This window comes from Drosophila elegans, unplaced genomic scaffold (genome assembly GCF_018152505.1).
Source record: "Drosophila elegans isolate 14027-0461.03 unplaced genomic scaffold, ASM1815250v1 contig_476, whole genome shotgun sequence".
Classification (NCBI taxonomy): domain Eukaryota; kingdom Metazoa; phylum Arthropoda; class Insecta; order Diptera; family Drosophilidae; genus Drosophila; species Drosophila elegans.
Window position 1 is genome coordinate 23003648 of NW_024545863.1, and position 20029 is coordinate 23023676.

General features: G+C 39.4%; 6 protein-coding genes across 6 annotated transcripts; 2 read left to right on the top strand and 4 right to left on the bottom strand.

Moving 5' to 3' along the window:
- Nucleotides 1-640: 640 nt before the first annotated feature.
- Nucleotides 641-3582, top strand: LOC108136884 (UDP-glycosyltransferase UGT5). The gene is made up of 3 exons (XM_017258337.2): nt 641-1030; nt 1673-1932; nt 1989-3582. Exons 1-3 carry the CDS (start codon nt 778-780, stop codon nt 3060-3062), a joined length of 1587 nt encoding a protein of 528 aa, XP_017113826.1. The 5' UTR covers nt 641-777; the 3' UTR covers nt 3063-3582.
- Nucleotides 3583-4859: 1277 nt separating this feature from the next.
- Nucleotides 4860-6797, top strand: LOC108136883 (juvenile hormone esterase). Its single transcript, XM_017258336.2, has 4 exons — nt 4860-5898; nt 5966-6295; nt 6359-6491; nt 6550-6797. The coding sequence occupies exons 1-4, from the start codon at nt 4884-4886 to the stop codon at nt 6722-6724; spliced, it is 1653 nt and encodes a 550-aa protein (XP_017113825.1). The 5' UTR covers nt 4860-4883; the 3' UTR covers nt 6725-6797.
- Nucleotides 6798-9184: 2387 nt separating this feature from the next.
- Nucleotides 9185-11241, bottom strand: LOC108136699 (UDP-glucosyltransferase 2-like). The gene is made up of 2 exons (XM_017258022.2): nt 10950-11241; nt 9185-10719 (listed from the first exon to the last, which is right to left on the bottom strand). Exons 1-2 carry the CDS (start codon nt 11203-11205, stop codon nt 9389-9391), a joined length of 1587 nt encoding a protein of 528 aa, XP_017113511.1. The 5' UTR covers nt 11206-11241; the 3' UTR covers nt 9185-9388.
- Nucleotides 11242-11414: 173 nt separating this feature from the next.
- On the bottom strand, nt 11415-13178 carry LOC108136702 (UDP-glycosyltransferase UGT5). The gene is made up of 2 exons (XM_017258027.2): nt 12914-13178; nt 11415-12796 (listed from the first exon to the last, which is right to left on the bottom strand). The coding sequence occupies exons 1-2, from the start codon at nt 13149-13151 to the stop codon at nt 11475-11477; spliced, it is 1560 nt and encodes a 519-aa protein (XP_017113516.1). The 5' UTR covers nt 13152-13178; the 3' UTR covers nt 11415-11474.
- Nucleotides 13179-14397: 1219 nt separating this feature from the next.
- On the bottom strand, nt 14398-16571 carry LOC108136698 (UDP-glucosyltransferase 2). The gene is made up of 2 exons (XM_017258021.2): nt 16298-16571; nt 14398-15901 (listed from the first exon to the last, which is right to left on the bottom strand). The coding sequence occupies exons 1-2, from the start codon at nt 16569-16571 to the stop codon at nt 14571-14573; spliced, it is 1605 nt and encodes a 534-aa protein (XP_017113510.1). The 3' UTR covers nt 14398-14570.
- Nucleotides 16572-17608: 1037 nt separating this feature from the next.
- LOC108136706 (UDP-glucosyltransferase 2) lies at nt 17609-19989 on the bottom strand. The gene is made up of 2 exons (XM_017258031.1): nt 19728-19989; nt 17609-19109 (listed from the first exon to the last, which is right to left on the bottom strand). The coding sequence occupies exons 1-2, from the start codon at nt 19978-19980 to the stop codon at nt 17749-17751; spliced, it is 1614 nt and encodes a 537-aa protein (XP_017113520.1). The 5' UTR covers nt 19981-19989; the 3' UTR covers nt 17609-17748.
- Nucleotides 19990-20029: the final 40 nt, after the last annotated feature.

Below are 20029 nucleotides of genomic sequence, written 5' to 3' on the forward strand. Positions count from 1 at the left end.
ATCTGTAATTCCAAGCTTACGAATAGATGTGCCAGAACTTGATCAATCTACCCAAACATGAAGTGCTGAATAGGAAATACTTCCCTAACAATAAACAGAACTTTTATGAGATGAACAAAAGTACTTCGTTGGTGTTGCTAAACAATCACGTTTCACTGAGCAATCCACGTCCAAATATTATCGAAGTGCGCGTCATGCACATGAATCGCAAGGGCGTTTTAAAATAAGAGGGAGAGAGTTTTTTTTTTTTAAATCCAACGCATATTTTGTTTTTGAGTATATTTTGTTGATTCATGTTTAAGCACAAACAGTTTTCAGAAGGGGAGGAGAAACCTAAAACAAAACAAAGTGTTACTTATACTCCGAAAAGCCGGTAAGGAAAACAAAGAGAACGAGAATGAAAAAAAAAGCCAAAACTCATTATCAATGCATATGAGAGGCGGGAGAATTTCGATCGCGAGTAGCCTACAAATGATGAATATATGTTTTTGGCAGCGTAACGATGATAGAACAAAGCTCGAAAGAGCGATCGAGAGTACGATATTTCGTGAGAGAGACATACATATGTCCAATATTTGGAGTCTCTCCCCAAATTGGGACCTAACCCAAACACTTATAATTACCTCATCGCATGCCCAAGTTAGCTCAGTTTATACCGAGTCGCCAAGGCAGTCGTACCCGTATAGCGTATATCAGCTGCATAGAACAAAACCGCTGGCCGATAGGAACGCACTTCACAGCTGTCGCGAATTAATTCATAGTTTGGAAATCGAAAAAATGAAACAAAAAGCTGGCCACACCAGTTATCTAGCCATACTGCTTCTCTGTTTTCTAAGCTGCGTATCGGCCTATAACTATTTGGTGGTTCTACATACCGCCGCCCGATCCCATTACCATGTGGGATCTGCCCTGGCCAAGGGATTAGCCAGTGCTGGACATCAGGTGACCATTGTATCCCCGTTCGAGTTGAAAAAACCCATCAAAAACATCAAAGATGTGACGGTCAAGAGCACTCTAGCATCCATGCAAGGTGAGTTTAGCTAACAGATTGGTAAGAACATTACACAATCAAACTTGTTTACCCACTGCAACTCAGCGCTAGACTAATTGTTTTTCATCAATTAAATTTTTCTATAAACTCATAATAAAGACCTTGTTCTAACGCAACAAAAAAACCTTTGTTGGCTTGGCAAACACATTTAATTGTGTAATAGAAGTGAAACTATTAAGGGTCTTATATGTATATATTTGAGTAAATCATGACATAAGCAGGTTGGATTAAAATAAAATGGTTTTTAATATTTACTTTTGAACAACACGAAATCTATTTTCGGATGAAACAAGTACTCTTTTTGGATGATTATGACTTAATTGAGAATTACACTGCGTTGAAAATGGTAAAAGTATATATTGAAAAAATTACATAATCTAAATTATGACTGACTTAAAACTTTGATTTATTTTCCTTTTATAAAGTGTTAGTTTCATAATTTTTATTAAAAAAACAGTGGGTCGATAGATTCCAAGCTTATATAATAATTCGAAAATGTCTTTTTTGTTATCGCAAAATTGCATACCGATGAAAATTGATTGCCTGGAAACCGCTATCAAATACATAAGTTACTCAATTTAACAAGGCACTTATCCTATTTGCGTTTCCCTACAACTTTAGGAAGAATGGCCAACTTATTGGAATCATCAAAAAAGCCTATTATCGAACAGATCGTTAACTTCCATGAAATGGGTATTGAAATAACCGAGCTCCTGCTAAGTGAACCCTCCGTAATTGAGCTGATGAAATCGAATCAAACCTTTGACGCCGTAATATCGGAGGTTTTCCTAAACGAGGCCCACTTCGGACTGGCAGAGCATTTCAATGCCCCACTTATTGGACTGGGCACTTTTGGAGCCATCAGCTGGAACACAGACCTGGTGGGTTTATCTTTAAATAAGATTTATAGAGGTGAAAACTAATTTTAATCATGTAGGTTGGATCTCCATCACCGCCCTCGTATGTTCCAAGTGCTCTGCTCAAGTTTAGTGACCACATGTCCCTCGCAGAGCGAGTGGGCAACCTGGCCTTCCTCACCTACGAGTATGTGTTCCTCAACTACTTTTATCTGCCGCGTCAGGAAGCCCTCTATCGCAAGTACTTCCCCAACAACAAGCAGGACTTCTACGAGATGCGCAAGAACACGGCTTTGGTGCTGCTGAATCAGCATGTCTCCCTCAGTTTTCCCCGGCCCTATTCGCCCAACATGATCGAGGTGGGCGGTATGCACATCAATCGAAAGCGCCAGCCCCTGCCCAAGGACATTCAAGTATTCATCGAGGAAGCACAGCATGGAGTTATCTACTTTTCGATGGGTTCCAACCTGAAGAGCAAAACCCTGCCTCTGGAGAAACGACAGGCTCTGATCGATACCTTTGCGCAGCTCAAGCAGCGTGTCCTTTGGAAGTTCGAGGACACAGATCTGCCCGGAAAACCGGCGAATGTCTTCATCTCGGACTGGTTCCCCCAGGACGACATTCTGGCCCATGACAATGTGATTGCCTTCATCACCCACGGTGGTCTGCTGAGCACCACGGAGTCTATTTACCACCGCAAACCCTTTGTGGGCATCCCGATCTTTGGCGATCAGTTCCTGAATATGGCTCGTGCCGAGCAGAATGGTTATGGAGTGACTGTACATTACGAGGATTTGAGTGCCCCCAAACTTTTGGCGGCCATTCAACGACTAATCGAAGATCCTGAGGCCAGCAAGAAGGTGCGCGAAATGTCCGACAGATACCGGGATCAGCAGCAGACTCCCTTGGAGCGAGCTGTTTTCTGGGTGGAGCACGTTTCCCGGCACAAGGGTGCCAAATACCTAAGGAGCGCCTCCCAGGATCTGAACTTCATTCAGTATCACAACCTGGATGCCATGCTGATCCTTTATGGCGGAATTATATTTGTGTTCTACTGCATTTTCCTGCTGATCCGTTGGGTGTGGCGCCTATTGCAGGAGTTGTTCATAAGGAAGGAAAGTTCCAAACCGAAACAAAAAGCCAAAAGGAATTAATAAAACGTGATAATTAAGTTAAGTATCCTCGACCATTTCATTGTGCTTAATAATAAACTAGGCTGTTGCTGTTTCAGTGGTTCAATTTTGTAGAAAAATAAAATTAATATAAATTCACAAAATGAGAATCTTACCTAGCAAAGTTTATCTTACGACATTTTGTTGAACCAAAACTTTAATGAAAAACCAAGAAGCTTTTTTGGAAGTCAATATATATTTATCTCCAAACTATCTTTAAAGTTCTAACCATTTTTTGTTGTTGGTCAAGCTCGTGAACAATTCATTTGATTTTATAGTGGGGTTGTGCGGTTGGTTTCGGCCTGTGGCTGAAAACTTGTAAACTGAAATGGAAAATATTGTGGACTTTTATCAAAAAAATGCCGGATGCCCATGCTATTCTCCTTTCCAGTTCGCTGCTACTTTTTTTTTTAATTCTTACACTTAATTTCAAAATAACAATGTAATAACTACATTTCTATTTCACCTTTATAAATATATTTAACTTAAATTACTACTACTACTACTAAATACCGTCCTTTGATTTATTTCTAGTAAATATATTTATTGTTTAAGCTAAGGGTATTTGTAGTTTTGATTGAACGGTGATTACCTTTTTATTTGTTGGCTCCTATTTCTACGCTTTTTCCTTTCTTACTGCTGCAAGTTGCGCATAGTTAACGCTTCAGCTGTTAAAATGCCCATCAGCGCGTTCAAATTTTTAACAGCAACCAACTGAGTGCAACGCCCTGTGCCACTCCCACTAAAGCCCCCGGCTAAATGCTTTTATTTGCTTTGCCGTGCCCTCTGCCCTTCTCATCTTTTTTGCCTGGCTTGTAAAACTTTTAGCCCAACTTATTGAAACTGTTTTGGGCCATCCTGCAGGAAAATCAGCGTCCGTCGCGGAAATATTGGCGGCTTTAATGCCGATCCGGCTTAAAAGTGCAACAGAGGCATTATATAGAAAAAAAGGGGATAGTTTTAAAAAACCAAAAGAATTTTAAGGACAGTTTGGCCCCAATCAAACTAATCCCAATCACTGGATATTTTCGTAGTAAATAAACATAATTAAACATATATTAATGTTAAAAATTATTTTTATTGGAGTTCACTATTACAAATTAAATACCCATTTAGAAACAAAATTTAATGATGTTCAAAAATCAGTAGTCAATGTCAAGTTAAGTATACCTAATTCAAATCAATAGAATAATAGGCCTTTCCTAATTTTTAATACTTACAAAAAGTAGGCTTCCATTTAACTTGTTTTAGACTTGTCGGGGAATTTTTCAATCGAACAGTGAAAATTCAGACATACAATCTAGGGCACTTAGTCAGAACCAATTGAGGCTAAAATAGGTGTAATAGCGTAATTATAGTTTGTATTACAATAAATATTTGTGCCTTATTCTTTACATATTTAGCTAAACTAACACAAGAAAATTTGTATCATTTATAAAGAGAATAATAATATAACTATTTTACTTAGATGTAATTGTATATATCGAAGTTAATGTAATATTTTTACAAACTTCTGACATATTTTTGTTTAGTTTTTTAAGTCATAACATTTTGTATTTAAAACAAAGAATCCCTTGAGCAGCTGCTTTACTCACTCCCATTCCTTTGTTCTCATCTAAAGCGACTATTCAGCTGTGCAACATCGTATGAATTCGTACATATAGAGACGACCAGTGATCTTGTTATTATGCCAGATCATTCGCAATCGTTCTGGGTAAAGCCCCAAAAGCAATCTGAGCCGCAAGATTTAGTATAAAAACGACAACGGAATCTTTTACAACTCAGTTTAAGTCAGGCGGCAAGATGATAAAGTTCTTTTTAGTGGAACTGCTGGTTCTACTGGCCAGCTCGTCAGTTTTCTCCATCGAAGTGGACACCGAACTGGGACTCGTGCGGGGATCAAATTTGACCTCCAGATTGGGATTGCCCTTCCATGCCTTTCGAGGCATTCGGTATGCAGAACCGCCTTTGGGCGACTTGCGTTTTGTGAACCCGCAGCCTGTGAAATCCTGGGCACCCACGACCTTTGATGCCACTGAAGATGGACCGATGTGCCCGCAACCGTGGGACAATATGACCGACGTTTCCGAGGACTGTCTGCGGCTGAATGTGTATACGAAGGACTTAAAAGGTCGGCGACCGGTAATCGTCTTCATCCATCCTGGAGGCTTTTATGTGTTCTCGGGGCAGAGTAAGTATTTGGCAGGTCCCGAACATTTAATGGATCGCGATTGTGTCCTGGTTTCGCTGAATTACCGGCTGGGTAGCTTGGGCTTCCTGGCCACCGGAACTAAGGAGGCTCCGGGCAATGCCGGACTCAAGGATCAGGTCGTGGCACTGCGCTGGATCCAAAAGCATATCCACCGCTTTGGCGGTGACCCCGGTAGTGTGACTCTTGTGGGTTACAGTGCGGGCAGTATTAGTGTGGCTCTTCACATGCTGTCGCCCATGTCGAGAGGTCTCTTCCATCGCGGCATCTGCATGAGCGCCTCACCATATGGACCAGTGCCATTCAAAAGCAATGACCTTCTATTGGCCCAACGACAGGCCAGATTGCTAAAGTGTCCGCAAGGACCTGTTAGGGAAATGGTAGACTGTATGAGACGAAAACCCTACCTGGATTATGTGAGCACCTACAATGGAATGTTTGATTTTGGCTGGAATCCCGTGCTCAACTGGAGAATAGTAGTTGAGGAGGACTTTGGCCAGGAGCGATATCTTATCGAAAGTCCCTTCAAAACAGCTCGACGTGGCGATTTCCACAAGGTTCCCCTCATCACTGGCATTACGGAGTTTGAATTCCTTTCTGGAGTATTTTGTAAGTAGTATACTAAAAGGGGATTATTACAATTATAAATAACACCGTTTTTTGTACTAACCCACAGTTGATCTTCGGAATGAAAGTATTGTGAGCAAGTACAACCAAGATTGGGAACACTATGCTCCCATCGCCCTCCTTTTGGATCGAAACTCAACCCAATCACGAAGCGCCAGTCGAGTTTTGAGAGATAAATACATGCCTGAGAGCAGGGATAAGCTGGAATACCCAAAATCCCTCAAAGGTATGGGCGAACTTTTAAGCGATGCCTTGATTGGAGTGTCCTTCCATCGCTTTCTTCGCATGATGGCCCCTCACACACCTATTTACACCTATCTGTTTCGGTACAAGGGCAGATATAGTTTCCTTAAAAATCCCGATAATCAAAAAGCTATGGGTATGAAGTATACATAAGATAAGCCAAGGATATAAATACGTTAATTTTGGCTTATACTTGCAGGTCCGGTTCACCATGATGAGCTTATATATCTGTTTCATGTGGGCCTTATAGGTCCTCTATTAAAAAGAGAGGACCCTGAAAACTTAACAATTGAGCGTATGACGCGTATGTGGATCGAATTTGCTCAAAAGGGGTAAGTGATAATTTTTTCTAAGTTAATGGAATTGGTTGTATTTATTTGCTGTTCTTAGTGATCCCCACAACAAGAGCGATCAGTATCTGAAAGATCTTAATTGGCCCCTTTACAATTCTCGAGATCAGGCTTATCTGGAAATTGGTGACACTCTTACAGCAAAAAACGGCGGTTTTTTCCTAGAGCGGTATCAAATCTGGGAAGAATTATTTCCACTAGCAAGCTTTACCTAGGGTAATCCCTGGATTTTTAATCGAAACTTTTCATTTAATCAAATGTAATAAATTTATTCTCTTTATATTTTAACATTTCTACAAAATACAAAATATTATTTAACACATCATATTAATATGAATAAAGGAAATATTCGTTGAAAATATGTTATATAGGTATATTGACTTTAGTTCTTAAAGGCTTAAATTTTTAAGCCAAGTAGCTAAATCACAACTCACAGAAATTAACAAACAACAAGAAAGAATGCAAACTTCGGCAAGCCGAAGTTCATATACCCTTGCAGCTATTGCAAGAATTTAACATTTTTGAAAACAATAAAATTATGATTTACTGTGTATATGTTTAAAAACATTGAAGCTATGATGATTAGCAGCTCAATTATTTGATAGTTATTTTATATATTTTTATGGGAGCTATATGATATAGACGTCCGATTTTGATAAAATCTAAACCATAACTCTGAAATATTTAACCATTGCTATATGTCGAAGAACTGAACAAAAAATTAAAAAACAGAAAAGTTTAATTTTTTTCAATTATTTTTCCGATTGTTCCCATGGGAGCTATATGCTACAGTCGTCCGATTTTGATGAAATTAAAACCGTAAATCGGAAATATTTAACCATTACTAAACGTCGAAGAACTAAGCAAAAAATTAAAAAGCAGCAAAGTTATAATTTTTTTTCATTTATTTTTCCGATTGTTCCCATGGGAGCTATATGCTATAGTCGTCCGATTTTGATATAATTTTAAACGTATATCGAAAATATTTAACCATCATTAAGTGTCGAAGGACTAAACAAAAAATTAAAAAACAGCAAAGTTATAATTTTTTTCATTTATTTTTCCGATTGTTCCTATGGGAGCTATATGCTATAGTCGTTCGATTTTGATATAATTTAAACCGTAAATCGGAAATATTTAACCATTACTAAATGTCGAAGGACTAAACAAAAAATTAAGAAACAGAAAAGTTATACTTTTTTTCATTTATTTTTCCGATTGTTCCTATGGGAGCTATATGCTATAGTCGTCCGATTTTGATGAAATTTAAACCGTAAATCGGAAATATTTAACCATTACTAAACGTCGAAGAACTAAACAAAAAATTAAAAAACAGCAAAGTTATAATTTTTTTTCAATTATTTTTCCGATTGTTCCTATGGGAGCTATATGCTATAGTCGTCCGATCCGGCTCGTTCCGACTTATATACTACCTGCAATAGAAAGACAACTTTTGGGAAAGTTTCATGCAGATAGCTTTAAAACTGAGAGACTAGTTTGCATATAAACGGACGGACAGACGGACAGACTGACAGACGGACAGACGGACGGACAGACGGACGGACAGACGGACGGACAGACGGACATGGCTAGATCGACTCTACTAGTAATGCTGATCAAGAATATATATACTTTATAAGGTCGGAGATGTCTGCTTCACTGCGTTGCAAACTTCTGACTGAAATTATAATACCCTCTGCAAGGGCATAAAAATGAAAAACTGCTTGATCGCATAACTATCACCAGATGAACGAGCATTCAGAATATTTTCAGAAATTTTTAGCTGCAGCTCGAGTTTTCTCGACTTTTCGCTTGCACAAATTGTTGTAAAAACACGACAGGAAAAAGAGCTAAAAAAAAAGGAACGCAGTGAACCGAACGATTTGCTTGTACAAGTTGCCGATTAGATTCAGTCAGGAAGTGAGCTGATATTTGAACATATTTCTGAGACTGTAAATTGGAATTGCTGACATTGCGTAAATAATGGCATTGCATAGGCCCCGAAAACCGGGTGCAATTAAATGGCAAAACATTACTTGTGTTTTTGAAACAAATATTTTGGCGGTTTCCGTCGGCAACAATCAACACCTCATTAAAAACGCGTCCAACCACGAAACAGGACATCATTAAATGGACTCTTCTTCACTGACCACTCGGGACATTTAAAGGGCTCAGAGCCGGAGCGGCGGGGGTCGACAGATCCAACCCTAAATCGCATAAAATAATCTACATTTGCATGCCAACACAAAACACACAGAGCTAATGGCAATTCCAGCCACACCATATTTATATAGCTCATGAATTTTTGATTACGCATTTGGCAATGCGGCCAAAAACGGCCAAAAGCAGCCGAGCCCAAATGAGCCAAACCAATCCAACGGAAGTGACCCCGTGCAATTTAATATTACGCATACGCAGCAAATGCAACTGATTGGCAGCGGTTAATAAATGCGTCTGCCAAAACAGGCGCACAAATACACACGGCCACGCAAATATTTGTATGCGTATTCCATAATTCACTGGACGCCAATCGAACAGCTTTGCGTGTGACCAGAAAAGCATCGTTATATAATAAATACGCGTATCATAATATCTCATCATTTCGATGTGCTCTGTGTGGTAAAAACAAACTGAGAATCGTGGAGCCTCTCAAAGTTGAGTTTTCTAATAGGTAGTTACTTGTCTGCCATTATCTGGCAGGTGATAGTTCAATTTTTATTTTTGCCATTTTCTTTCAAATAATTTTATTTTAAAAAAATAATTCTGGTTATAATCAAAAGATAATTCGTGAAGGTGTATTAAGCATTGACAGGTTTCTTATTACCTTTTTTTGTACAACGTAAAAAAAAACAAAAACTGTTCATAAATGTAATTAACTTTTAGCGAACTTTCTGCTTTCGTTTTCTTATATCGACTCCACGTCTTAAAATCGTTTTCAAAACCTTGAGCACACAAAGCACGATAATTGCGAGAACAACCAGAAAGACTAGAACAAATGTGCCCAGGACATCCAGGCTGTGATAGGTGAAGAAGTCCAATTCCCTGCCAGCCACCCGCATATGAGGTGCTCCCTTGTGACGGAGGACGTAGTGAGTCCACCAGACAGCCGTTTCCAAAGGACTCATGGGTTGATCCCGAAATCGAGCCGCTGTTGTTCTTGCCGTTAGATCGAAACTCTTCTCTGTCAGCAAGCGGATGATAGCATTTTTTAACTCAACGCTGGTCATAGTCTTATAGTTCAAAACTAGACCAAGACCCTGTCTCTTAATATGTTCCATATTGCGGAACTGATCAAAATAAAAGGGAAGCCCCAGCATGGGTTTGCCATGGTGTATACATTCGACGGTGCTCTGCAATCCCCCGTGGGTTAAAAAAAGCTTAACTTTTGGATGGGCCAGAATATCCTGCTGTGGAAACCAGTTACTAATTAAAACATTTGAGGGCTTCTCAGGCAAATTCTCGTCCTCAAATTTCCACAGGACACGCTGCGACAGGTTTGCAAATGTTTCGATCAATACTTTCTGGCGATCTTTTGCCAGATTTTTTCCTCTAACATTGGTGCCAAGAGAAAAGTAAATTACTCCATGTTCACCAGCACCTTCGATAAAATCCTCCAAATCCTTGGGTAAAGCTTTCGGATGCTGATTAATATGCATACCACCCACTTCGATTACATTGGGAACATATGGCCGAGGAGGAGCCAATGTAAAATGTTGGTTGACCAAAATCAAAGCAAAGTTTCTTGTAATCTCGGACAGCGGCTGCTTTTCAGCTGTTTTAGGAAAATACTTTCTGTAGAGCGCCTCATGCTTTTCTTCGTGCCGCCAACGCCAATTTATCCAGGTAATAGTGTGTTGCAAAAAGTGTGCCAAACGTCCTCCGTAGGTCTCCAGATCGTACCATCGAAACCCCGGAGACTGCAGATACGGCAACGGTGATGTATTGCCCACCAATTCATCAATCTTCCAGTCGGTGCCGTAAGAAGCTATTCCAATTATTGGGGCCTCAAAATAGGCCGCCAAACCATAGAGAGCATCGAGCCGCCAGAGATCCACTATTATTAGATCAAACTTAGCTTTTCCAGGCTTAAGTATCTCCCGACGAACTCCGTCATTGTTCAGCACTAACTTTGCGAGGTTAAGGTTGTACGTGTTGATGAATTCAATATATTTCCAAGTGCCCTTGAACGCAGATAAACTTTTAATCGTTTCTGAAAAAAATTTATATATTTTATAATAATTACAAGAAATTTATTGACTCCGATTCTGAGCATTAAAAAACTGAAACTTTTTCTAGTCTACTAGTCCAAGCAGTGTAACAAAACAATTATGTTTGCTAATTGCAGGTCAGGAAGTATTCATTTTTGAATATAATTAATATAATCGCTAGAGTCAAGCAAGTATCAGCCCTTTAGCGTAAACCATTAAGACTTCAACTTACCCTCAATATTCTCAAACACTTCCGGAACAAGGATTTCGTATATATTGGTCATAGGTTCCTTTAATGGAAATGGACTCACAGAGCTTATTTCATGCCCCAAAGAAGCTAACCTTTTCAGATAGGGTAAGGCGTGATAATAATGAGAGTGACTTGGTATGGGAAACAAGGCGAGAATGCGAGCTCCTTCCAAGAAAACGGGCTGAAAAACCATTAAAAGAGTGAACGATCTCAGAACCAACATATTTCGACTGGGCATGCGTGTTGCCCAAACTTCAACGATAGACTGACTAGCAAACCTTACCAGACAGAATGAAGAAATTATTTCAGCTGATAAGATTATTTCCCTTTTCAATAAAACAGCCCACTGAATGACGCGGAAAAAGGGACTGTAAATCAACATAACCAAATATTGCTTATCTGGTCTAGAACATTATTAATCTTTTACTATACTTTCAAATGCGTTACTTCGGTTCTTATCTCCCTTTATTTCAGTGTTTACATCGATCTATGTACTGTTCTTTCGATTTACTGGGTTTTTTGTTTGTTCTTGGTGTTTCCAAGTCCAGTTATCTTAGCTATTTTCCATATCAGACCCAGCGTGACTGTAAGGATCAGGAGAGCACCAGCCAAGAGGGCTGCAATGACATCCAAGCTGTAGTAGGCGAAAAAACCCAAGTCCTGGCCAGCCACTCGCATGTGGTAGGCTCCTTTGTGCCGCAGGACGTACTCTGTCCACCAAATGGCCGTGTCCAGAGGAGTCATGGGCTGATCCCGATACCGATCCGACATCTGCCGGGCCTTCTCAGCAAATCGCGGCTCCTTGACCAACCGTTCAATGGTTTCCTTGAACTCCTGCTCCGTCATTGTCTTGTGATCCAGCCCCAAACCAAAACCTGCCTGCGTGGCCCTCTTAACATTGAGGAACTGATCGTAAAAAAAGGGCAGTCCTAATACTGGTTTACCATGATGAATGCTCTCTATGGTACTCAGCAACCCGCCGTGGGTAATAAAGAGTTTGACCATGGGATGGGCCAAAATATCCGGCTGAGGGAACCATTTACTGATGAAAACATTTTCAGGTTTTCCAGGCAGTTGGTCGTCCTCGAATTTCCACAGAACCCGTTGCGGCAGAGTCGCAAAGGTTTTTAGGATCAGTTGAAGTCTCTCAGCCGGCAGATCTTTGCTCTTCACATTAGAGCCCAGCGAAAAGTAAATCACACCGTGCGTCCCGGAACCCTGAACAAACTCCTCCAAGTCCTTGGGCAATGCAGCTGGCTTGTGGGATATGTGCAGACCCCCAACCTGAATCATATTTGGAACGTAAGAGCGCGGAAAACTTAGCGAAAAGTGCTGATTTAGCAGCACCAGGGAGAAGTTTCTGTTCAACTCATTGAGTGGAACCCGTTTTGAAGCTATGGGAAAGTACTTCTCATACAATTTTTCCTGCTCAGGCATATGTACCAATTTGTAGTTGACCCAGGCAATTGTAGTATCCACAAAGTTAGACACGCGCTCCCCGAAAGTCATGCGATCGGTGAAGCCCGCTGTTACCAGGGGTGTATACGATATAGGCGAGACATTGCCTACCAGCTCATCTATATTCCAATCGGTTCCAAAGGTGGAGATGCCTATAATGGGGGCATTAAAGTGGGCCGCAAATCCATAGTAGGCATCCGATCGTAGGGCCTCCACAATAATCAGATCATAGTGATCCTTTCCAGGAGGCAGGAGTGTTTCAGTCACCTCCTTATTGGCAAGCACTGAGCGTGTGATGTCCACAAAGAACTTGTTAACGAAATTGTTCTCCAGCCATAAATTCATTGGATCGGCCAGCTTGTTTATTATTTCTAGAAAGATCAGAAGAGGCATTAAACTAAGTCGAGCAATTAGGCGTTACAGCTATCTTTGTGTTTCTGCACTCGGAAACAAAAACAGCATCCTTAATAATTTTTAAGTGTACTTACCATCATAATTGTTAAAAACTTCAGGAATGGGAATGTCTCGAAAGTTTTTCACTAGTTTCTTTTGCGGAAAAGCATTAATCGAGGTCACCTGGTGACCCCGAGAGGCCAGTGTCTTCAGATAGGGTACCACATTTATGTACTGCGATGGTCCAGGAAAGGGAAATACGGCCAGTATTCTGGCAGCCTGGAGACAAGCAGGCAGCAACAGCAACAAAACACTCAGATGAACGCCCAGCATCTTACAGGTCGTCTGGTTTTAACAGACTCAAGCAATAAACTAAATCGGCAAACGCACATTACAGCATAGAGCTCGGTTATTAGATAACACTTTTGGACACTGACATGCGATAGCAATTCTCAACAGATGCGATTACGGCGATTTGGTAGGCGATCCACATCTCAACGTCGCACCCCATCACTACACTGTGCCCCATCTAAGCCCATCTCATCCATCAAACGAGCAAAATCCAAAGTTACAAAGATGATTTTTAGTTCAAAAACTTTGAAGTATAATCCGAAAGTCGTATCTCAGCATTCGATATCTTCACGACACTAATAAATCAATAAAATTATAAACTTCCCAACTCATAGTTTACATTGTTTGTTATAGGTCTGCTTTTTACATAAATACATAAAAATCTTGGTTTCAAATATTTTTATACCCTTGCAAAGGGTATTATAATTTCAGTCAGAAGTTTGCAACGCAGTGAAGGAGACGTTTCCGACCCTATAAAGTATATATATTCTTGATCAGCATCACTAGTAGAGTCGATCTAGCCATGTCCGTCTGTCCGTCTGTCCGTCCGTCTGTCCGTCTGTCCGTCTGTCCGTCTGTCCGTCCGTTTATATGCAAACTAGTCTCTCAGTTTTAAAGCTATCTGCATGAAACTTTCCCAAAAGTTGTCTTTCTATTGCAGGTAGTATATAAGTCGGAACAAGCCGGATCGGACGACTATAGCATATAGCTCCCATAGGAACAATCGGAAAAATAATTGAAAAAAAATTATAACTTTGCTGTTTTTTAATTTTTTGCTTAGTTCTTCGACATATAGCAATGGTTAAATATTTCAGAATTATGGTTTAAATTTCATCAAAATCGGACGACTATATCATATAGCTCCATACAAATAAAAAAAATATAAAAGAACAATCAAATAATTAAGCTGCAAATCGTCATAGCTTCAATGTTTTTAAACATATACGCAAGTAAATCATAATTTTAATGTTTTCAAAAATATTTAATTCTTGCGATAGCTGCAAGGGTATATGAACTTCGGCTTGCCGAAGTTTGCTTTCTTTCTTGTTTTATTAAATATTTTTCTGAACAAAGCCCGACGGTTATGCGTGCACAAATATGATTATAGTGATTCTTTAACATGAGCATTTATACCTTGATGCACCTGATATCACTAATAAACAATTAGTTGGATTAATTTCAATCGGCTTACCCCACACAAGACCAAAATTTGTTCAACTTGCTGAGCTTTAATATGGATTACAACTTCATTTAATATTATTATACTAATAAGTGCTAGTAACAGAACAACTAATTTCAAACGTACCTTTACACAAACGTTAATAATAAAACAAATACAATACAACAATACAAATTTATCGGTGGCGGCATAAACTTGACTAGTTAATGGACTTTAATTGGTTACTGGGTCTTCAATTTACTCGACGCCCCCCGACGTTTTGAGATGACATAACAGAGTCCCCTCAGAAGATAGCGTAGTAGAATCACGAAGATCAGTATAGAGACAAGAGTGACTGCGAGTAGAAGTCCCCAGGCGTCCAGTCCGTGGAACTGAATGAAGTCCAGATCCCGGGCAGCACATCTCAAGTGGGTGGCGCCCTTGTGCCTTAGCACGTATTCGGTCCACCAAATCGATCGCTCCAAGGCGGTTTCCTTTTGATCGCGGAATAGCTTGGACTTAATTTGTGCTGCTGCCGCATAGCTGGGACTACTCAAAAGTTCCTGAATAAGGGAGGTCAGTCCTGTGGCATTAGCACTCCACAAATCCGCACTGAGACCATATCCCGCCTGTTTGGCCCTCTGCACATTCAAGTGCTGATCGTAGAAGACTGGCAGACCCAAGACGGGCTTGCCAAAGTAAATACTCTCAATGGTGCTTAGTAGTCCTCCGTGGGTGATGAATAGCTTCACATTCGGATGTGCCAGGATATCTGGTTGGGGAAACCACTTGCTTATAAACACATTCGGAGGCTTTTCAGGCAGCTGGTCGTCCTCGAATTTCCACAAAACACGTTGAGGCAGACTGGCAAATGTTTCCATTAGAACTTGTCGGGTTGCCGCTGGTAAATCTGCACTCTTAATATTGGAGCCCATTGAGAAGTATATAATTCCCTGGGGGGATTGCTCCACAAATTTTGCCAATTCTTCTGGTAAAGGCTGACTCTTTCGCTGCTGTTGCAAGTGCAGACCACCCACCTCGATCATGTTGGGCAAATAGGGTCTTGTATAGCTCAGCGAAAAGTGCTGGCCCAGCAGCATGAGCGAAAAGCTATCCAAAACTTCCTTCAACGATTTCCTGGCATTTGGAAAGTATTTCGCATACAAATCCCGCTGAGTGGGCAGGTGGATAATTCTCTTGTGCAGCCAGATGATGGATGCCTCCCACACATTTCGCAAACGATCCTCGAAACCCATTCGCTCTGTTCTCGATGACAGCAACAAGGGATTGTAGGATAATGGCGATGTATTGCCCATTAACTCATCGATATGAATATCGGTGCCGTACGACGAAATTCCTATGGTCTGGGCCCCAAAATGCTGGGCCAGGCCAAACAGCGCCTCGTTTTGAACCGTTTCCAAAACGACCAGATCAAAACTCTGCGAACTGGCCAACAATTCCTTTACAGCTGGATCGTCCAAAACACTTGAAGTCAGGAGATTGAGGAACTCGGTGGTCATGGTCAAAACTTTCCATTGGCTTGCCTCCTGATTGTAGTCCATATTTCCAAATGCTGTAATACAAGGTATTATTAAAAGAGCTAGCTGAAATAAGGCTCATAGTTTAGGGTTGGTCACATCAATTTTCAAATTTCCTCCATTTTATTTTAGATTTGAATTAAACCAAAATAGTCTAGAAATCAAAATCTTAAACTAAAACATTTCTGTTAATCTTGTATAAGAGAAAATAATCCCTTAAAACAGACTTGTCTATTAAATCACCCTGATCAAAAATAAATCATTTTATAGGATCGGATATATATTTTGTAATAAAAAAAAATATAAAATACATAATTTTTATATTAAAAATTTTAGGTTCTTACTCTAAATAAATTACAAATTTCTTTAAGCAATTGTAAATTCAGGTCGTAAAAAAACATTGATGTGACTACTTTAAAAGCATATCTTACCTGCCATTATTTCGTGTATTTTTTTGGCACCAATCACATGAAAGTTGGGATCGTTTTCTTCGTTGCCAAAAGTGTTGATCACGGTGACATTATGACCCCGACGGGCCAGTTCCTTGAGATACTGTTCGGCGAATATGTACTGCGATCGGCCGGGAAAGGGAAAAACGGCCAGAATTCGTGAGCTTTGAACTCCTTCATCGGCATTGGCGCTGAACAGAAAGATCGAGCCAAATAGCAAAAGCCCCAGCCCAAATCCAGAACATATAGTTCCCATTTCCAAAGCAACCACAGCGTTTCGCTGACAAACGGCAACTAATCTATCACAGAAATTGTTCTATATACATATATAATTATCGGTGAGTGCCGATTAAAAAAATCGCGAAAATTATGCTCATTCCATACAATTTAAATTCACTGGAGCGAGACAGAAGTTTAGTTTTAAGAGAAAGCCGAATTTCCGTATTCTCTTATTTTAAATGTATTTATGTATGTACGTATATTTTTTGGCGTCACCGGCTTGCCTTAGTCAACATTGTTGATTGTTTACATACAATATTTAGTCGTTATGCAAGCGATAAGAGAGGCAAATAGTACTCTTTTCTTCCATCTGGTTCTCTTTACTTTTCGGCTTATCGGCATTCGACTTTTTGTTTGTCAATTTCTCTCGTTCTTTTTGTTTACTAAAACTTTTAAATGAACACGGTTTTCGTTTTCAGAGTCAACGAAAAACGTATACCCTACTTTTAACTAAAAATTAATCACTTTAGTTTGAAGACAATAATATTTTAGAGAACAATATATTGCAAGAATTTTAATAATTCTACAAAATTAAATTAAAATTGTTTTTAGCCTTTAAATATATTTTAATATAGTAAATACGTTAAAATCGAAATACAAAAACTGGTTTTATGTTCTTTATTTTACAAAACATTGTAATTAATCTGTATTATATAAATATAGAAGTAACACATATACTTATTTACTTAATTTGTAAAGCGTTAAAATTAAATAATTTCATGTTTTATTAACCACACCTTCAATAATATATGCTCTCTAAGCAGCGTTTTAAGACTAAGTCTGGAGACACATAGAGACAAACATCAATAAAAGGCAATTAAGATAAGATAAAGCCATTATTGTGCATATAATTCTTTTAGGCCTAAAAATAACAATGAAAAATTACAATCGAAACCAAATTATATATAAATATATAAAAATTATTTATAATATAATATATAATATAATTATTAAATTATATAATATACATATTAAATTATATAAATTATATATAAATTAAACTGTAACTTACAACTCGCTATTCATTGTATTTAAAAAATAAATTAAAAATAACACGACGTCATTACGATCAAATATTATAAAATTACGCAAATCTTGCTTATTGATGAACTCTTAAAAGCAAAAAATATTAATTCAAATATTTCGATTAAAGCTCAACCTGTATTTATACTAGGCAGTTCGACATTTCTTTTAATACCAGGTAAAGACAAAGAAGAATTTGCTAATTTAGCCAAATAAATGAGGCAACACCTGCCTTTGCAAAGGGCCATAAAAACTATACCCACGACTATGGACAACCGTAGTCCGACCAGCAGGAATTTATCAATGGAATAGTATTCGACCAGTTTCACCTGTGATTGAGAGACCCTCAAATGATTTGCTCCTTTGTAGCGCATGACGTATTCGGTCCAATAGATGGCAGTTTCCAAGGGATGCATGGGCTGATCACGTAATTTTTGCGACATAGCCAATGTATTTTCTCTGTACTTTGGTTGATTTATTAAGCTATAGACAGTATCCTTAAAATCCTTCTTTGTAATGCTGTTAATATTTAACTGAAGGGCTGCTTCTTCCTCTATCAAAACTTCCAAATTCCTGAATTGATCGAAGAACAAAGGCAGGCCCAAAACGGGCTTCGCATAATATGTGGCCTCAATAACACTGAGCATTCCGCCATGGCTTATAAAGAGCTTTACATTGGGATGTGCCAGTATGGCTTGCTGTGGCAAAAGTTCGGACAGGTATATGTTACTGGTTAAATTCTCCGGACGTTCGTCTTCAAACTTCCAAATAACGCGTTGTGGCATCGATTCAAAACTCTCCAGCAACATTTTCTTGGTTTCCTCCGGCAAATCCTTACTTGTTTGCTCCACACCCAAAGCGAAGTAAATCACACCATATTCGGCCTCATCGATGAACACCTGTAGATCCTTGGGAAGGCTTGGATCCTCCTTGGGGACATGAAAGCCGGCCACCTCGATCATGCCTGGAACACTCGACCTAGGTCGAAACAAGCTAAAATGTTGGTTCAACAGAAGTAAAGAGAAGTTGTGCCGGATATCCAAGAAACTTTGATCCAGATGGCCAAAGAAGTGCTCGTGAACCAGTTTTATTTTCGGTAGGAAAACCAACTGAACCAACAGCCATTCCTCGGTTGTGTAGTACCAACTGTGTATGCGATCCCAAATACTTCTCACGGGTATCATGTTCAACGGCATTAATGGCTCCTCCAAAATGGAGGCTCCGTGACCCACAAGAGTATTAGAATTCCAATCCGCTGCACAGGTGGAAAGTCCGATTATTGGGGCATTGAAGTGCGCTGCCAGTCCGTAGAGCAAATCGGTGAAAGATGGTTCGACCACCACCAAGTCGAATGTAACATTCGCTTGCATCAAGGCCCGAACCTCCCCGTTATTCAGGACATTTAGACCAGCGTTAACCATGATTCTGGTCAAGGAACTCATTTCTCCCCACTTGCTCGCCGGAGAAGTGATCATTAAGAACTCTTCAAAGTCTGGAGTAAACGAAAAAATCAAAGGAAATTATTCTTTTAACTTGGTTTCCAATAACATATGGGCATTTCTAGGACTTATATTTATTTGCATATAATATATTTTAAAAAATACATATAACGAAATGAAGTAAACCTATTATTGCTTATGCAGTATACATGTTAAATATATTAATGTCAACCGGGAACTTTATATTTAATAGTATCTACAGTAAGCTCTCTACTAAAGTCTTAAATCAAGTTTACCAGTTAAATTCCGTATTTTGTCCCCGTAGGTTGACCTTATACCATATACATACATGGCTTAAGCTTTTTTCTTGGTGACCGTAGTCTTTGTCTTGAAACCTAAGATTGTCATTCGATTTTATCCCTTTCCGACGGTATAATATTGTTTATCTGACGTCAGAGGTAAATTTGCCTCATCAAAGAAAATTACTGAGTTTAAGATAAGATAAGGCTCTTGCTATAATTACTGCCATGAAATGTTAACAGTATTGTTTAAATATATAGCATATTTTTATATATTTCTAAGGAATACGTCCTGCTTTAATCGGTAAATTATATAATTGTGCTGGAAGGCTAATGTTTCTCCATTTATATTTCAACCTCACTATTACGAACCCGATATAACGTTGTTATTATCCCTTATACGAATGAAGGACACATTTTGAATAAGCTTGCAATGCTTGAACGCATGAATCACTGTCAGCTGGTGACCCCGATCGGTGAGTGCCTGAATATAGGGTGTCATCAAAAGGCATTGAGCGTGCGATTCGAAGGGTGCGATGACGAGTATTCGGGCGCCGTGGATCCAGCAAATCGCGTTCAATATTACAGCGAGCACCGGCAAAAGACATCGCCCCGTGCAAAACATATTGGCCGAACGCCCGTTTATTAACTGACTAACTGGAGGGTTTTTAACT

Coding starts and splice junctions, on each gene's coding strand:
- LOC108136884 (XM_017258337.2), top strand. CDS start 778: ATGAAACAAAAAGCTGGCCACACCAGTTATCTAGCCATACTGCTTCTC. Junction 1,031..1,672: donor CACTCTAGCATCCATGCAAG/GTGAGTTTAGCT, acceptor CTACAACTTTAG/GAAGAATGGCCAACTTATTG. Junction 1,933..1,988: donor TCAGCTGGAACACAGACCTG/GTGGGTTTATCT, acceptor TTAATCATGTAG/GTTGGATCTCCATCACCGCC.
- LOC108136883 (XM_017258336.2), top strand. CDS start 4,884: ATGATAAAGTTCTTTTTAGTGGAACTGCTGGTTCTACTGGCCAGCTCG. Junction 5,899..5,965: donor ATTCCTTTCTGGAGTATTTT/GTAAGTAGTATA, acceptor ACTAACCCACAG/TTGATCTTCGGAATGAAAGT. Junction 6,296..6,358: donor CGATAATCAAAAAGCTATGG/GTATGAAGTATA, acceptor TTATACTTGCAG/GTCCGGTTCACCATGATGAG.
- LOC108136702 (XM_017258027.2), bottom strand. CDS start 13,151: ATGCTGGGCGTTCATCTGAGTGTTTTGTTGCTGTTGCTGCCTGCTTGT. Junction 12,797..12,913: donor AGTTTTTAACAATTATGATG/GTAAGTACACTT, acceptor TGATCTTTCTAG/AAATAATAAACAAGCTGGCC.
- LOC108136698 (XM_017258021.2), bottom strand. CDS start 16,571: ATGGGAACTATATGTTCTGGATTTGGGCTGGGGCTTTTGCTATTTGGC. Junction 15,902..16,297: donor AATACACGAAATAATGGCAG/GTAAGATATGCT, acceptor CTTGTATTACAG/CATTTGGAAATATGGACTAC.
- LOC108136706 (XM_017258031.1), bottom strand. CDS start 19,980: ATGTTTTGCACGGGGCGATGTCTTTTGCCGGTGCTCGCTGTAATATTG. Junction 19,110..19,727: donor TAATAACAACGTTATATCGG/GTTCGTAATAGT, acceptor CGTTTACTCCAG/ACTTTGAAGAGTTCTTAATG.
- LOC108136699 (XM_017258022.2), bottom strand. CDS start 11,205: ATGCCCAGTCGAAATATGTTGGTTCTGAGATCGTTCACTCTTTTAATG. Junction 10,720..10,949: donor AGTGTTTGAGAATATTGAGG/GTAAGTTGAAGT, acceptor AATTTTTTTCAG/AAACGATTAAAAGTTTATCT.